At 47.1% G+C, this 16333-nt stretch overlaps 1 protein-coding gene across 2 annotated transcripts in view; it reads right to left on the reverse strand.

Moving 5' to 3' along the window:
• LOC133357265 (receptor-type tyrosine-protein phosphatase N2-like) overlaps window positions 1-16333 on the reverse strand; it is a 206596-nt gene that overhangs the window by 137820 nt on the left and 52443 nt on the right. For both annotated transcript variants that reach the window (XM_061575138.1, XM_061575131.1), the window contains one exon: window positions 742-864. In XM_061575138.1, coding sequence (XP_061431122.1) covers window positions 742-864 — 123 coding nt within the window. The remainder of the gene's footprint in view (window positions 1-741; window positions 865-16333) is intronic.

Consider the following 16333-nt stretch of genomic DNA (forward strand, 5'->3'; position numbering starts at 1 on the left):
AATTGCTTAATGGTGCCATGCAATCATCTGACCCATAGGTGGCAGCCATCTCAAGCCAGAGGACGAGAGGACTCTAGCCGCCACGCATATAAAGGATTTATAGTGAAAAACTTTGTTTTTACGGGTTATACTTATTAAGAATCGACCTGGCTATCAAAAATAACAGCTCGACGAAAGTGGATCATCACGTAGAAACGTAGGGCAGCCAAATACTCTAAAACTCGATTGTTGATTCTAAATGTGGAGGGGTAAACCGGAGGACCCGAAGAACAACCCACGCAACCGCGGGGAGGGTGAATATCCAGACTCCATGAATCAAAGGTTGGGATCAAACCCCCAACTTCCCGCATACCAGGCGTGTGAGATGACATCTCACCACCGTGGCACCCAGAACGTCGCCTTTATCTTACATATTTAATCCTCCTTTCAGGGCGACAGTGTTCTTGACGACAAAGAGTTACGAATGACTGCACGCAATAAAAAATAACAAATCCCATTAAATTTGGTCACGTGCTCAGCATGGATACATTCCAGCTCGTGACAGTAAAATTGCCCGTGGTGGCACTGCAGCCGGTAAAGAAAAGTGCTGCTCCCTACTGTTCGTATCCAACGACGGCTGTCACCTGGAGTCATCTCGGCTGTAGCTCTGCAGTACCCGCGTGCCGAATGCGCGACGCCGACGGCGCGAATCGGGATGATCAAAACAAAACCAAACGTAACGAGGGTAAGCGAGCGTCTCACCGTGAGCGACCATCTCCATCGCGTCGACGCCTCCTCTCGGTCGCGGCGGCTGCTGCGGCGACGGCATCGGAGCGACGTCGCGAGGTCTCGCGCCCGGCGTGCCGCTCACCTCCCGCGGTCCGTCTGCACGCAACGCAGGGCAGGGAACGGCGGAGCGCTTCGGTCAGTCGGGGCAGTTTGGGGGCGCCTACGGTGGCTCGGAGATGTTAACGACCTCGCGCCCGGTTTGTAGGAGGTCGTGGGTTTGATGCCGACCCTGATGACGCCTGTATTGTTGCAAATGAGAATTTTCAACAAATTCTCACTTGGATTGTTGCAAATTCTCATTTGCAAAATGGCACGAGGAATGTGCCTCTGGGCTCTGGAGACCACCTGGAGAAGATTCCAGGCAACGTGTTGACAATGATGGCGAACAAGTGAAGACTCATCTTCTTGGTTCTTTCGGTGAAGTCACGTAGAAGGGAAATAAAAAAATAAAATAAAAATCTAAATAAAATAAAATACAATACAATTCTCACGACGTTTCGGCCACAACGCAAGCAGCCGTCCTCAGGTGAAGAACAGGGCTGTCGGAAAGACAGCGTCCAACCCTGTTCTCAGGTGAAGAACAGGGCTGTCGGAAAGACAGCGTCCAACCCTGTTCTTCACCGGAGGACGGCTGCTTGCGTTGTGGCCGAAACGTCGTGAGAATTGTATTTTATTATGTTTTATTTTTATTTTATTTTTATTTTATTATTTCCTTCTACGTGACTTTACCGAAAGAACCAAGAAGATGAATCCCTGCAGTCTCGAAAGCTTTAAATCGAAATTTAAGTGGAGATTCTGACTTTTTAAGCTATTAACATTCATTTGTTATCATGTTACAGTGTATTAGCATCCGTTCTGTTCCATATAAAACGAGAGTCCCATGTAAGTAAGTGTTAACATGTTTTTGAAGTACCCTGTATATTTGTAGTTTTGCATGTTCTCTCTCTCTCCGTGGTCGCGTGAAATTTTCTCCGGGTCCTCCGGATTTTTCCCCTCCACATTTAGAATGAACCTCACGCGTTCAAAATATTTGGCTGCTGTGCATTTTTCGCGTGACAAGCCACTTCGTTGAGCTATCCTTTGTGATAGCCGTGTCGCTCCTGAAAATGAGCTCCTTCGCTCGGTGGGCCTTACCTGGTAAAATAAATATAAAAATAGTTTCGTTACACATTCCTGCGGAGGGAGCTGGTAGGAACGTTGGGTTGCTCGGTCAATGGCCAGGGTCAACGGCGGCGTGGTGTATTCCGCAAATATGCCCGACTGTGAGGGCGGGCACAAGCCGGCGTGAGTAGGTTAAACGTTACATTTTATAAGGTCACCACGGAGTGACCAGCCCCTCCCCACCCCACCCAGCCTCACCCCTCCCACCCCCCACCCAGCCCCACCCTCCCCATCCAGCCCCTCCTCACCCTCCCCTCCCCACCCAGCACGACGGACACAATAATCCCCTGTGGGCTGGTGTAACCAGGAGGTTCCTACCAGTAATAGTTACGTTTATTCACGTGCGATCGTTCGTATGAATGTAAATGTCGTGGCGCAATGGTCTACGCACGGCAGGACGCACCCGGTCGCAACGCCATGCAAGAGGAGACAACGACATCCGTTTAAAACGGTGGCAGCCTACAGCAGTGCACGAGGCCCGTGAAGGAACCTCAGCCAAAGGAGAAACACACGCCCAAGGGAATGACAGCCATGGAGCAAGAACGCGAAGATCAGTGCAGGAGGCAAGGTGGATTGTGGCATCGCACGACTGCTAAGGATGGCGGTCGTATGGATAGGCCTTCATCCAGCAGTGGATACATTATGAATGATGATGATGAGAAGATAAAGGCCATTAATTATTTCGTGCCAATGCTGCCTGTCTAGTTAGTTACCCATTTCCTGGACATCAGTAGCGAAATGAATTAAATCGATCGGTCAATGAAGAGTTTCATTTTAAATGGAGCCCACAAATCAATTGGGCGTAATGTCAGCGTGCTGATATTAAGCGACACGGTAATGTGGCGTCTCTCGATTGAATCGTGTTGGTTAAACCCCGGCTTCGCGGTCAGTCCCACTCAGTGTCATGAAATTCTGAAATTGGCAATTAAAGTAACAACAACAGGTCCCGACACAAATGGGTGCAGCGGTTGGAGCAATGGTTAGCACACTGCGCTATGATACCCGGTGATCTGAAATTAATTCCCGGGCCAGAGCTACCATCAGTGGTCTTGGTGCCCTCAAACCTCTGCCACCAATCAAAACTGAGCAGTAGTTGACTCAAGTGGCGGAAAAGTTTTACCACCATCACCACCACGGGACGTCTCAGCTCATCGATAGCGAGATATTAATTATCCTTGATTGGTATGAAGGAGGTCGTGGGTTCGATACCGACCCTGACGCCTGTATATTTGGAGTTTTCGTGTTCTCCCCGTGGTTTGTCCCTACACACTTAGAAACATGTATTTCAGAGTATTTGGCTTCTGTAATTTTCCACGTGACAAGCCACTTCGTTGAGCTGTCATTTGTGATCGCCAGATCGCTCCTGAAAAAGAGCCGTATAGCGACGAGTCATCTTTGCGAATGTTCGAGTGTATGAGAGAATTAACTAGCTCCACTAAGGTTTGTTGCCTATGAAGTTTCGTTTTATATATGTATATACAGCGTCTTTCATGCAAATTGCATCTCGCAATCACCGTGGACCCGCAGACCACAGACAGTAAACGGGCACCTACAAATTGCCCACGCTCTGCAGTCCTCTCTTTCAAGATGTTTCCAGGCAATTATTGAGCGTTCACACACGCCTATGACATATCACCTTGCGTGCCTCTAACCTCTTCGGATCTCACAAGCAAAGCTCGGTTAAGCCCGGTTAGTACGACAGGACTGTACTTGGATGGGTGGCGACCGGATCGTTTAGCCTGGGTGCTGCAACTTGGCTGAGAGAAGGCGGTGCAGAATATCACCCCCCCCCCCCATTCCCCTCTCTCTCGCTCTCTCCACCACGTCCACCCTATCCTTTGTGGGTTTTTTGATTTCATGAACGACGTCGGCCGAATACGTCCGCCCACCCCTTTCCCCAACGTAGTAAGAGAGCCCTACTCCTCTTCAAATAACAATAAGTAATATTAAAAAAAAAAATTCAAAACACGCTTTAATGAAATGTACCCTACGAATAATGGCAGAACTCCACGACTCCAGGAAGTGGCCCCGAAGCTTGCCATAACGTAAGGGGCCCCGTGGTGATTTAAAGCCAATCTCAGCTGAGCGTGGACAATTAGAGCCAAGCCGAAACACAACATATAAAAAATAATGTAAAAAAATATATTTTTTCATGTGTTATGATAGAATATAGTATTGTCATCAGTATGACATAAGTATACCAAGTTTGCAGTCGATACCACATTGGGAAGTGGGATTTGAGGATACAACAACAACAACAGACAGAGTGAGTCAAATGGAAGCGTGCAAAAAAGCCAACGACGAGACTCGGCAAAACAAAAACAAAAAACTCGAGCGCGGTTCTTCGTTCCACGATCACTCGGCGTGGATCGATCGCGCGTCGCCACTCCGCCGCCGGTTTAAACGCCGCTGATCGAGTTTGAGGCCCTCGAACGTGTCCGCCGGCCCGGGGCTTTAGTTCTACAATATCGTCAATGTTCCCCCCCACCTCCCTCTTTCCCCCTCTTACTTTTATCGTCGTCGTTCCTTGTTCGTGGACAGCGCGTCCGGCTACTCGCCCGCTTTCTCTCCGTCCCCCCCTCCACGTGCTTTGTTGCGCGCGGGGGGGGCGAGGTGCCCTCGGAACCGGCCGCGAAAGTCACCGCGAGCTCCTTGGCACCCGTGAAACTTTCCCCAGTTTCAAAGACGATGGATCTATTGCATTATTATCAGAGCGTGTTTGTTAGCATGTTTTGCTACTAGTATGTGCGGGCAATGTAGTCTTGATGCCTTGCCATAGGTGTTGTCTATTTGGTGTTTGAATATCTTAACACCTCCTGTTTTATTGTCAGAAAGGGTAAAGCCCATTCTTATTTTTTTTCATCATTATATACAGACCCACAGATGCAATTAGGCTCACTTGACCCATGGTCTTTGCATAGAAAATCACAGACTTACGCAGAGACTCATAGGGCCATAGCCTCACTCAGACTCACACGAATCGTAGACTCACACCTTCTCATTCTAGATTTGAAGCTTTCGTGACTGCAATGATTCATATTCTTAGGTTTTTTTCGGTAAAGTCACGTAGGTAAAAAATTATTTTATTTTTATTTTGCTTTTATTAATTTTTTTTACCTACGTGACTTTACCGAAAAAACCTAAGAATATCACAACTTCTCAGCCAAAAGTCATTTATTGCACGGGGGTCAGTGGCTCAGATGCTCTTCCCCGGTAGCTTCTATTCTGCACCTGTCCCCCAGTCACATCCACCGTCTCCGTATCTCGCTCCACTTCATCCTCCCGTCTCACCATCGCTCTCTCCCGACTCCCTTCCGACCCGCACCGGTGGCATCTCCTTCGCCCTTCTCATCCGTGGGTCTCTATGCGAGTCAATGGGTCTCAGTGTGAGTCTATGGGTCGCTATGTGAGTCTATGGGTCCCAGTGTGAGTATATGGGTATCTGTGAATACATGGGTCTTAGTGTGAGTCTATGGGTCTCAGTGTGAGTCTATGGGTTGCTATGTGAGTCTATGAGTCGCTATGTGAGTAAATGGGTCTCTGTGTGAGTATATGGGTCTCTGTGAGTATATGGGTCTCGGTGTGAGTCTATGGGTCGCTATCTGAATCTATGGGTCTCTGTGTGAGTCTATGGGTCTCAATGTGAGTATATGGGTCGCTATGTGAGTATATGAGTCTCAGTGTGAGTCTATGGGTTGCTATATGAGTCTATGAGTCGCTATGTGAGTAAATGGGTCTCTGTGTGAGTATATGGGTCTCTGTGAGTATATGGGTCTCGGTGTGAGTCTATGGGTCGCTATCTGAATCTATGGGTCTCTGTGTGAGTCTATGGGTCTCAATGTGAGTCTATGGGTCGCTATGTGAGTATATGGGTCTCAGTGTGAGTCTATGGGTCTCTATGTGAGTATATGGCTCTTAGTGTGAGTCTTATGGGCCGTTATGTTAATCTTGATGTTACTGTGTGAGTGTATGGGTCCCTCTATGCTATGGGTCTCTATGTGAGTCAATTGACTTATTTTGAGTCAATGCATCTCTGTGTGAGTCTATGGGTCTCTATAACAGTCTATAGGTCTCAGTGTGAGTCGATGGGTCTCTATGTGAGGATATGGGTCTCCGTGTGAGTCTATGGGTCTCTATGTGAGTCGATTGACCTATTTGTGAGTCCAAGGGTCTCAATGTGAGTCTATGGGTCTCTATGAGAGTCTATGGGTCTCTATGAGAGTATATGGGTCTCTATGTATGTCTATGGGTCTCTGCGTGAATCTATATGTTTCTAATCTCAATAACCCCGCGAATTGCGCCGCCCTTGCCTCTTCTCCCAAACCGCCCGAGTCCCGCCTCCCTAACCTTCATGGATACTATTTGTAATCCCAGCTGAAGCCTCTTAAACAGTTTTTTTTAAACACGTCCCATTAGTTTGTACAGCATCTTAACGGCCCCAGCTACATTCGCGAGCGGGGTGTGGGCATTCATTGAAGCGGCCGTCAGTGACGGGCAATTAAACCGTTTACCTGTGAATCAAATGCGTGCACAAAAACAAAACATCACCCGCCTAGCTGTGGCCGGCTTACGTAATTGTCTTAGCGATGGCCATTACCCTCGTGTGCAGCGAGAGAGGAGGGGTCAGTCAGCACGTGGCTGATCGGGAATGTCAACCCCTTTGCGCCAACTGCGGACAGCACCTGTGTTGACACTTGTACGTATAAAAAACTAAAACACGAAAAAAACACATATTTTTTTCAATCTCTGTTCCAGCGAAATTTGCTTCACCGGTCGCAAGCAAAGTTGCAGCAACCGCCCCCCTCCCTCCCCCACCCCCACCGTCAAAAACAACGGAGTTTACCAAAATGTCCATGAATATTTAGCGGAGATGAATCGATGCGCTTTTGTTTGTGCCGGCCGTGACGAGCGACTCGGAGGCTTTGCGCACGCCCGTTCGGCGTCGTAAATTCCGAGGCGCCCTTCTCGCGGTCTTCGTTTTTATCCCCCCTCCCCCCACTCTTCCCCGGACGTTTCATAAATCATCGCGCGTTACGCCGCCAAAGCGATGCCGGGGGGGGGGGGGGGTTTGAGGAGGTTGAGGTGGCGAGCGAGAAGCCCAACTAACAACCCCCCCATAATAAAGGCTCAGTCCTTTGTTATGTAGACTAGCCATAGTCTCAAGCCGCACCTTACCATAATAATAATAAGTATAACCCGTAAAAACAAAGTTTTTCACTATAAATCCTTTATATGCGTGGCGGCTAGAGTCCTCTCGTCCTCTGGCTTGAGATGGCTGCCACCTATGGGTCAGATGATTGCATTGCACCATTAAGCAATTGGTAATTAAATATAATATTTTTGTCCTAAAAAGTGTAAAATTTAGGAAAAAAATTCACGAACATTAATTGTCACGCACAACGAGTCTGTGTGGAAAATGTCAGCTCGATTGGATCACGGGAAGTGGGTTAAAAACGACCGAAAGATTTGCACGGTCCTAAGCAAGCAAGCGAACTTAATATAAAGGATTTTAAAAAAGGACGGAACGATGCCTACCTAACAGGTTGCTCGACGTGCGCGGACGCACAGGGAATAATTTATTATTTGTAACAAAAAATATATTTTTTGTTCCTGTGTAGTGAGTATTATTTTCCTAATTGCTTATGCTTCAAAGGTACAGAGAATGGATATTATTTTTCCCCACGAACTTTGCTTTTGTGAGCAGGACACAAAAGCAAAGTTAATATTCCACTCCATTAATAACACTGTGTCACAAATTTATTCATTTTTTGGTCCTGGGTAGTAAGTGTTATTTCCTAATTGCTTATGCCTCAAAAGTACAGAAATTGGCTATTATTCCCCACAAACTTTGCTGTTGTGACCAGGAACAGTGATTTTTAGGAATGTACATATTTTTAATGAGGAAATGTGCGCATTTGTGTCATTCCTTCACGTAAAGTCCTGGTCACAAAAGCAAAGTTCGTGGGGAATAATAGTAATTTTCTTTACTTTTGAGGCACGAGCAAATGGGAAAATAACATATTCTTAGGTTTTTTCGGTAAAGTCACGTAGGTAAAAAATTGTAATTATTAAAAGTAAAATAAAAAATAAAATAAAAATCACGACGTTTCGGAGGCAACACAAGCCTCCGTCTTCAGGTGGAACCGTCACAACACGATAGCTGTATCAAGTGAGATACCGTCACAGCACGATAGCTGTATCAAGTGAGATACCGTCACATCACGATAGCTATATCAAGTGAGATACCGTCACAGCACGATAGCTGTATCAAGTGTATCTCACTTTATACAGCTATCGTGCTGTGACGGTTCCACCTGAAGACGGAGGCTTGTGTTGCCTCCGAAACGTCGTGATTTTTATTTTATTTTAATTGTACTTTTCTTAATTAAAAATGTTTTACCTACGTGACTTTACCGAAAAAAACCTACGAATATGAATCCTTGCAGTCACGAAAGCTTCAAATCTAGAATAAAAGCAAAATAACTCACTACCCAGTAACAAAAAATCGTGTTACATCGTCAATAATCGACGCGCGCGCGAGCGTGTGAGTGCCGAGATGAGAACTTTCCGTTCACGCGGCAACCCCTGGGCCGCTGACGTGTTGGGAGGCGCTCGGGACGCGCAACGATGCGCTCGGTGCGCCTCGCCAGGTGACCAACCGAGTTCGGAATCGGCCGCTCGCGCCCGCCCACAACGCCGGTCGATGGACGACTCTGGACCGGTCCTGGGTCTTCCACGAGGTGCGCGCGATCGGTCGACACGCGCGACCGAGGGATGGAATTGATCGTGTCACTGAACGGAACACTGAAGCAAAACGTTCATCGCCAATAGAGGGCAAACAGGTCCCCTGCGCATTTATTTAATTTGCACTTTCTTAATATTTTTTACATAGAAAGTTGCATTTTTAATGGGAGGTACTTATGGCCAAATAATGCTCTCTCATTAGAACTGGAAAGCTAAGCAAGCTTGAGTCTGGATAGCGTTTGGAAGTGCGATTTGCATGCTAACGACGAGCACTGGAGCTATGAATCAGTAGTGCGAGCTGCGTTGTAGGCAGCAGAGGGCAGTAAAGCTACGCCCATTGTTGTACTGTACTGTGCTTCTGTGGCCCGTCACATCTATGCTCCCTGCCGTCACCAAAAACCCACCACGACCAGCGTGGCGACGTGCAGTCACAAATGAGAGCTCAACGAAGTGGCTTACCTTGTGGACATTAATAGCGGATAAATACTCTAAAAGCATGATGTCGATTCTAAATGTTGAGGGGGGATGGGGGGAACGGAGGACCCGGAGAAATATCCACGCGACCACGGGGAGAGAGACACGCAAACTCCAAATATACAGGCGTCAGGGTAGGGATCGAACCCACGACCTCTTGCATACCAGGCGAGGGAGTTAACATTTCTCCACCGCGGCGAACGCACTGCACTAACCGCTGTGCCACCGCTCCCTCCATTCACGCATTTGTCTAAAAATGCATTTCCACACATTCAACACGTGATTGTGCGACAATCAACACCGCCGGTTAATGCATCAAATCCCCACACACTTACCACACTTTTCATTTCCTTAGCACTTTCAAAACTGTGGAGCATGGGCATTAGATCCGAAATATATTTAAGTGCTCACCTGCAATGTGGATTGGTTTTTTTTTACAAGTTATGGAGAAACTACGTACAATCTTAATTTTAGAACTTTCGTGACTGCAGGAATTATTATTTGGTTCTTTCGGTTAAGTCACGTAGAAGGGAATAATACATTAAATTAAATAATAGCATACGACGTTTCGATTGCAACACAAGCAATCATCATCAGGTATAATGAAATAGCGACATAAAATCTAACCAGAAAACTATAGACAGACATATTAGCAGACAGATATCACCAAGATACATAGAGGGAGCAACACAGGTAACAGAGAGGGGTGATCATCTCTGTGGGGTGGCCTTAAATAGACAGAGGGGGGAGGAGGCAGAGAGAGGGAGGGGGTTAGAGAAAACATTTGCATATCAATGAGTGGTCAAAAAACAAGGTTCTGAAAGTGCGATGATACGGCAAGCACGTCTGCAAAACTTTAATCGGGAAAGAGCTTTATCCCTGAATGATAGCATACCGTTTGCATAAACCAAAATAATCAAACACTCCACCCCCTCAACTCTCCACGACTATCTCGCACGGAGACCCACATACCTCTGTTTGGCAGCAGAGGTCTCACTCGCAATCAGTCGGCTGTCATTAGGAAGATGCATGGCCTGTTACCTGTTTTCAGTGACAATTTTACGAATCTGTTAAATTTGTATGCTCGTGGTTCCAGGAAGGCGCCTCACTCCGTCTCGTGACTTTTTCAGGCAACTCCTGCCAAGTTGTTTTGCAGTCGGGGGCGATGATCGCCAAGTAAAATAATAATAATAATAAAAATGTATAATGCGAATTTCCATCCTAGGATCCCAATGTGCAAAGTATGGAAAGCAGAAAAACAAAACCGACCAAACTACAAAAGGAAGGCCACTTTTAAGAGATGGGGTTTTTCAAAACAGACTTAAATATATCTACCGACTCTGATTTCCTGGCTTCAAGTGGCAAATCGTTCCATTGCTTGGGTGTCACGCGAACAAAAAGCCCGGTCGCTAAAAGAACGCAAGCTAACCGGGGAGTGCTGAGCAGTTGGAGATGAGAAGATCTTATGGACCTTGATTGAATATATCAATGTATTAGTTCATGCAAATAATGTGGGGTTGAGCCCTTTTAAAGCCTTATAGGTGAAGAGCAGTATCTTGAAATCCACTCGGAATTTGACCGATAGCCAATGAATGGATTATTCCCATACCGATTACATTCAACGGCGCCCTCACTTCTCTACGCTTGCGAAAATGGAGACCACCCCCCCCCCCCCCTTTAATCGGGAGCGGTGGCGGTAGCGGTTAGCGCACTGCGTTTGCTTTGTTTTCACTCGTAAACGGCTCTACCACAGCCATCAACCTACGAGGTGAAGTATGGTAAAGCAACCCCCCCCCCCACCGCCCCCACAGCCAACGACAAGTGTGCCGAATCCTTCGGTCTGCAGCGTGTTGACCAAGAGGTTGAAACGCATTCATCGTTATCATCGCCATCCATAATATAAAGAGGGTGGAGGGTTTGGGGGGAGGGGGTAGATCGCACAAAAATATAAATGTGTCGTTAAACCCGCCACCACCCGACACAGCCAGTTAGCAAGATGTTTTTTTTGTTCACGTAAACAGAACGTGCCGATTCGTTACGGGTACAGCAACACCGGTGTGTTGCAGTGCCGATTAATCTGAACCGATCTCTGGGTCGACTCAGCCTCTCAACATCAGTTGCCTTCGGTGGAGGACGAGCACACACGACTCGACCACCTCCTCCGACGCCCTCCCGTGGCCATCAGAGCTCGACCTTGGCGTCCAGCCCTCCGACAGCATCGCCGCTGATACGCAGGAAGGGAATCGCATTGGGGGAGACACAGTTGCCCTCGGCCGTGCACACCTTGACCACATCGGCTGCCCCTCGTGCGCCGCTCCAGCCTTAATAGGTGCTCGCTAACACAACTTGCCCCGACAGTCAGTTTAAGGTTGTAAGGCCGGGGTGGGGGGGAGGGGAGAAATCTATGCCTTTTTGTTTCTGTTTGCGAAGTCAATTGGCACGTAATAATTGTTTATTTTATCCTTCTATCTGGAAACAAAAACTGACACCTTTTTACAAGGAGTCATGTTTGCATAGACCACAATACCTGCAGTCAGATTGTGGTCTATGCAAACATGACTCCTTGTAAAAAGGTGTCAGTTTTGTTGCCAGATAGAAGGGTAAAATTTTTTTTATCATATTTTTACTGCCAAATGAGGCTCCAATGGTGTCAATTTGCACATTTATATATTTACACGATCTAACCCAAAAAAATCTTTATATTATGGATCGATTGGCTTATTGGGAAAAAATGTATTGTGGCTGCAGGGGGGAGAAACAAAACCCGATGGATACGGACGCGGACACGGTGATGACGGAGGGGGAGGCTCGTACTCGTTTCGTAATGGGGTTAACATCAGCACCGCATCGCACTCGTGCCGAGACGGAGCACGTGCAGTGCGCAGTGCTGCCTCGTGGTTCCGACGCTCGATTCAGTCATCAGCGCTGCTCAGGACGGACGATCGGGTGAACGAACGATGCGCGGCGTTGACATGTGCGGGCAGAATTGCGGTTTGGGGGGGGGGGGTGTTGTGACGGTAAGAGTGGGGCAAAATCGCAGGGTGGCAAACGGTGGGATTAGGGGTCAGGGTGCGTGTCACCTGCTGTGCGAGGGCCCGTGCACAAGGGCGCCAGTTAACTGCGCAGTTCGTACGACACAGATCCTGTTGCGGATTTCAGTCCAGCACCGAAGTCGTCTCTCACCCCCCTCACCCCCCCCCCCCAAAGGTTTCCTGTAACCCTGGCTCAATTCAAGGTGGGGTTTCGATTTAAAGCTTTCGTGACTGCAGGGATTCATCTTCTTGGTTCTTTCGGTAAAGTCACGTAGAATGGAAATAATAAAATAATAAAAATAAAACATTATAAAGTAATTCTCACGACGTTTCGGCCACAACGCAAGCAGCCGTTCTCAGGTGAAGAACAGGTCTGTCGAGAAGACAGAGTCTGAATGAACGCCGTGAGAATTATTTTATCATGTTTAGAATGGAAATAATAAAATAATAAAAATAAAACATAATAAAATAATTCTGAATGACTCTGTCTACTCGACAGACCTGCTCTCCACCTGAGGACGGCTGCTTGCGTTGTGGCCGAAACGTCGTGAGAATTATTTTATTATGTTTTATTTTTATTATTTTATTATTTCCATTCTACGTGACTTTACCGAAAGAACCAAGAAGATCAAGGTGGGGTGTTTCACTCTCAGCTATTCCCACTTCAGCGGTGCCGTTTGTTGCCAGCCGCGTGGAGTCTTGAGCCTTTGGGCCCTGTGCTCAGCAACGGTGGTGATTTAAAACCAAAAAAAAGAAGTGAAAACGGCAGGAGGACGGCTGCCCCCATCTGGGATTATAGTCACGCGGCTTGGACGCTCCATACTTCCCTTCACGCAGAGTTGCTCCTACGCCCCCCACCCCCGACCGAAATGCGCATTCACAGGAGTGTTTGGGTGCAGTGCTTTTACTTATTCCAAGTGATACGTGGCTTTACCGAAAGAACCAAAGAATGTGAATTCCTGCAGTCACGAAAGCTTTCAGGCAAGATACCTGGATCAGTTCGGCAACGACCCCTTTCCGACTTGCAACTCCGCACATTCACCAAAGCGGCACTGATCGGAGTAGTGAAGTATGGTCAAACACCCCCCCCCCCATCACAGCACAACGCAGTGCATCTGCAATATAAACACTAATCAATAACCGCCGGGAGTCGTTCGCTGGGACGAACAGCACCCTGACCCTGGCAGACAGACGACGGTGCCACGAACAACACAAAGACGAACCACGATTGCAAAAAGGTGGGGGGGGGGGGCGGGGTGTGATGGGGGTGTGTGTGGTGTGTGTGTGGAGGGGGGGATAATAAATGAGCCTAGATGGGGGGGGGGGTCGGTGGGTAAAATCGTTGAACCCTTGGCCGGTGGGGGGGGGGCAGTGAAGCTGGCGAGCGCCCAATTCAGTGGCCTCTTTTCACGAGGACTAATGACGAATTGCCCAGGTCACAGAGATGCCGCGCCCAATCTATTTCCACCGAGACGAAATCCTCGCAGCATCGGCTCGGTCCAGATGAATCATCATCATCTCCATGGGAACGAACACAGGAGGGTATTATGTAAGGCTCGGTTCTTGTGCGTGTATGTGTGCGCGCGTGTGTGTGTGCGTATATATTGTGGGGAGCGGTAGTGTAGCGGTTAGCGCGCTGCGCTACGAACCTGGCGACCCGGGTTCGATTTCTCGCTCACGGCCAACATCGGTGACGATTATCTGAACCGGTCCCTGGGCCTCCCCTAGGTCGATTCAGCCTGAAATGAGTACCTGGTGCGATGTGTAAATATCGCCGCTAGGGAGACAAAGGTGGCCGGGCGTGGTGTTGGCCACCCACCGCCTCTTGTGCCGTGCCGGCCTTGACAGGTGCTCGCTAACAGCACTTGCCCCTACAGTTTGTGCAGGCTATATGGGGGATCTTTGGCTCTTTGTATATATATTATAAATACAAATATGCGGCATTGTGACAGGAGACTGTTAGCTGTTCATCTTAGGCTATATTTAAATGTGTTAATACTCGTCTGTTACTTTATTTATATTTAAATATATGCATATAAAAAGCCCTTAGACAAATCCGGGCAAAACAATGAAGACGAACCGCTCATTATATGCATGATAATTTAATTTTGCATTCAAAGCCCGCACTCGTTAGCACTTTAAAATATTACATGGGACAAACTTGGTATGTGTCTCTCTCTCTGTGTCTCTGTGTTGTCTCTCTCTGCTTGTGGGTCTGTCTGTGTGTCTCTGTGTCTGTGTTTTGTCTCTCTCTCTCAAATTTAGTTCTACATGATGACGACTGCTTGTTATGCAATCGAAACGTCGTACTCTATTATGTAATTTATGTTCTTTCTCTGTGACTTTACCGAAAGAACCAAAGAGTAATTACATGGGACGTTTGGGGTTTTTTGATTTTTCTCGTCTCGTAAAATCAGCTCACACATATCGGTCTCTAGGTCATAGAAAGCCTATTCCGGGCTCATAAGAAACATATCCTTTGATGCCACAATTTGGGATTATTAGAAGTTTTAAAAATATATATAATTGCAGTGGAAATACTCTTTGAGGCTCTAAGATCCGGCGTTAAAGTGGCCCGGAAGAACATAGTACCTAGAAAAATAACCATCGCAGCAGGGTCAAGCAGTGCAGCCCCTTAGCACACGCAATGTGCCACCAAATGTCCATTTAACGGATGTCCCGCTAAAATCAGAATCAGAATATGTATCTATACCGGAGGAATCCGATGACCTATAAAGCTCTTTTCACAGATGTCCACAACAAACTGAAAACTCGATGGTAGTGCAAAGTACAGGAAATGCAAAACAAAACCACCCTAAAACATTACAAGTGAAACTAAAAAATCATCCCGGCAGGCCAAGCCCGCAGAGTTAGAGCTTATTGAAAAAACGATTTTCGTTCAAAGCCTCCGCATTTCTCCCACTCGTTTCGACGCTCTCACGAGCAATATTGTGATGCGCCTCGCTCAGCATGCGGCTCGCTTGATTGTACTCGACTCCGCTTGGCCGATTGTAGCCGGCGAAGTCCAAAGAGCACGGATAAAGGGGAGCACAATAAGTTTCCGTTCTCCACTCGATACAACGAGGGATGTTGCCGCCCTCCAATGGCTGGAACGCATCGCCGAAATCTACCAGTTTCAGTTTCATTTATTTGGTATAGCCCTGTGAGCCATTCGGCTCTTGAATCGGGTGCAACCGCAACAAACATGAAACCGAAACATGAACAAGAAAACATCTTAAAGTGACCATGTGACTAAGTGCAAACAGAAAATCCAAGAAAAGGCAGCAAAATATTGCAGAAAAAGCACCGTACACCAACGCTGTGTGAAAAAATCCCAGTGGGATGCAAGTCAAACAACAACAACCACAAGACAACTTAGATTAAGGCCATCAGTCTAACTCCGTACTACAACAAATAAACATGGCCAAACCAAAAAACTTTTCGAAATCACCAAAATAAAACCATAAAAGCAATGTAACAGTGATCATAGGAACTGGGACCGAATTTTCACAATAATCGACGTAAACAACATGTACCACCACCAGACCCTGCAGCCATAGCTGGCTGCATGAGTCACTCCACAACAGCAGGAGCATCAGTCTGAATATCAACATTTTCCAATGCACCTTTAAGATCAGCACACTAAATCAAAACACAGATCATACTTTGCAGCGGTCATTCGGAGCGAAACATTTTATTTTATTTTAGGCCACTGAATAGCAGAACTGTGGGCACCTCTGACCGCATCAGCTGGTGAATGGAGCCGACGAGGAATCAACCCACCCGCCCTCTTCCCCCCCTTGTTGAGGAGCTCACGTCTGGATCCCAATTTCGAATATCTCAGATGTCTCAGAGAGTGAGTTTCTCTCTCGTGAAATCATTGCCGGGGGGGCGGGGGGGCGCTGGGGCTTCTACACAACCGACCAATGTGCGCTTAAATTTCGATTTAAAGCTTTCGTGACTGCAGGGATTCATCTTCTTGGTTCTGTCGGTAAAGTCACGTAGAATGGAAGTAATAAAATAATAAAAATAAATATAAATAAAATTAAAATAAAACATATTATATTTTATTTTTATTATTTTATTACTTCCCTTCTACGTGACTTTACCGAAAGAACCAAGAAGATGAACAATGTGCGCTTGTCAGGAGAAGC

Source organism: Lethenteron reissneri, chromosome 7 (assembly GCF_015708825.2).
Source record: "Lethenteron reissneri isolate LAM-NWPU_2019-01 chromosome 7, ASM1570882v1, whole genome shotgun sequence".
Taxonomy (NCBI): Eukaryota; Metazoa; Chordata; class Hyperoartia; order Petromyzontiformes; family Petromyzontidae; genus Lethenteron; species Lethenteron reissneri.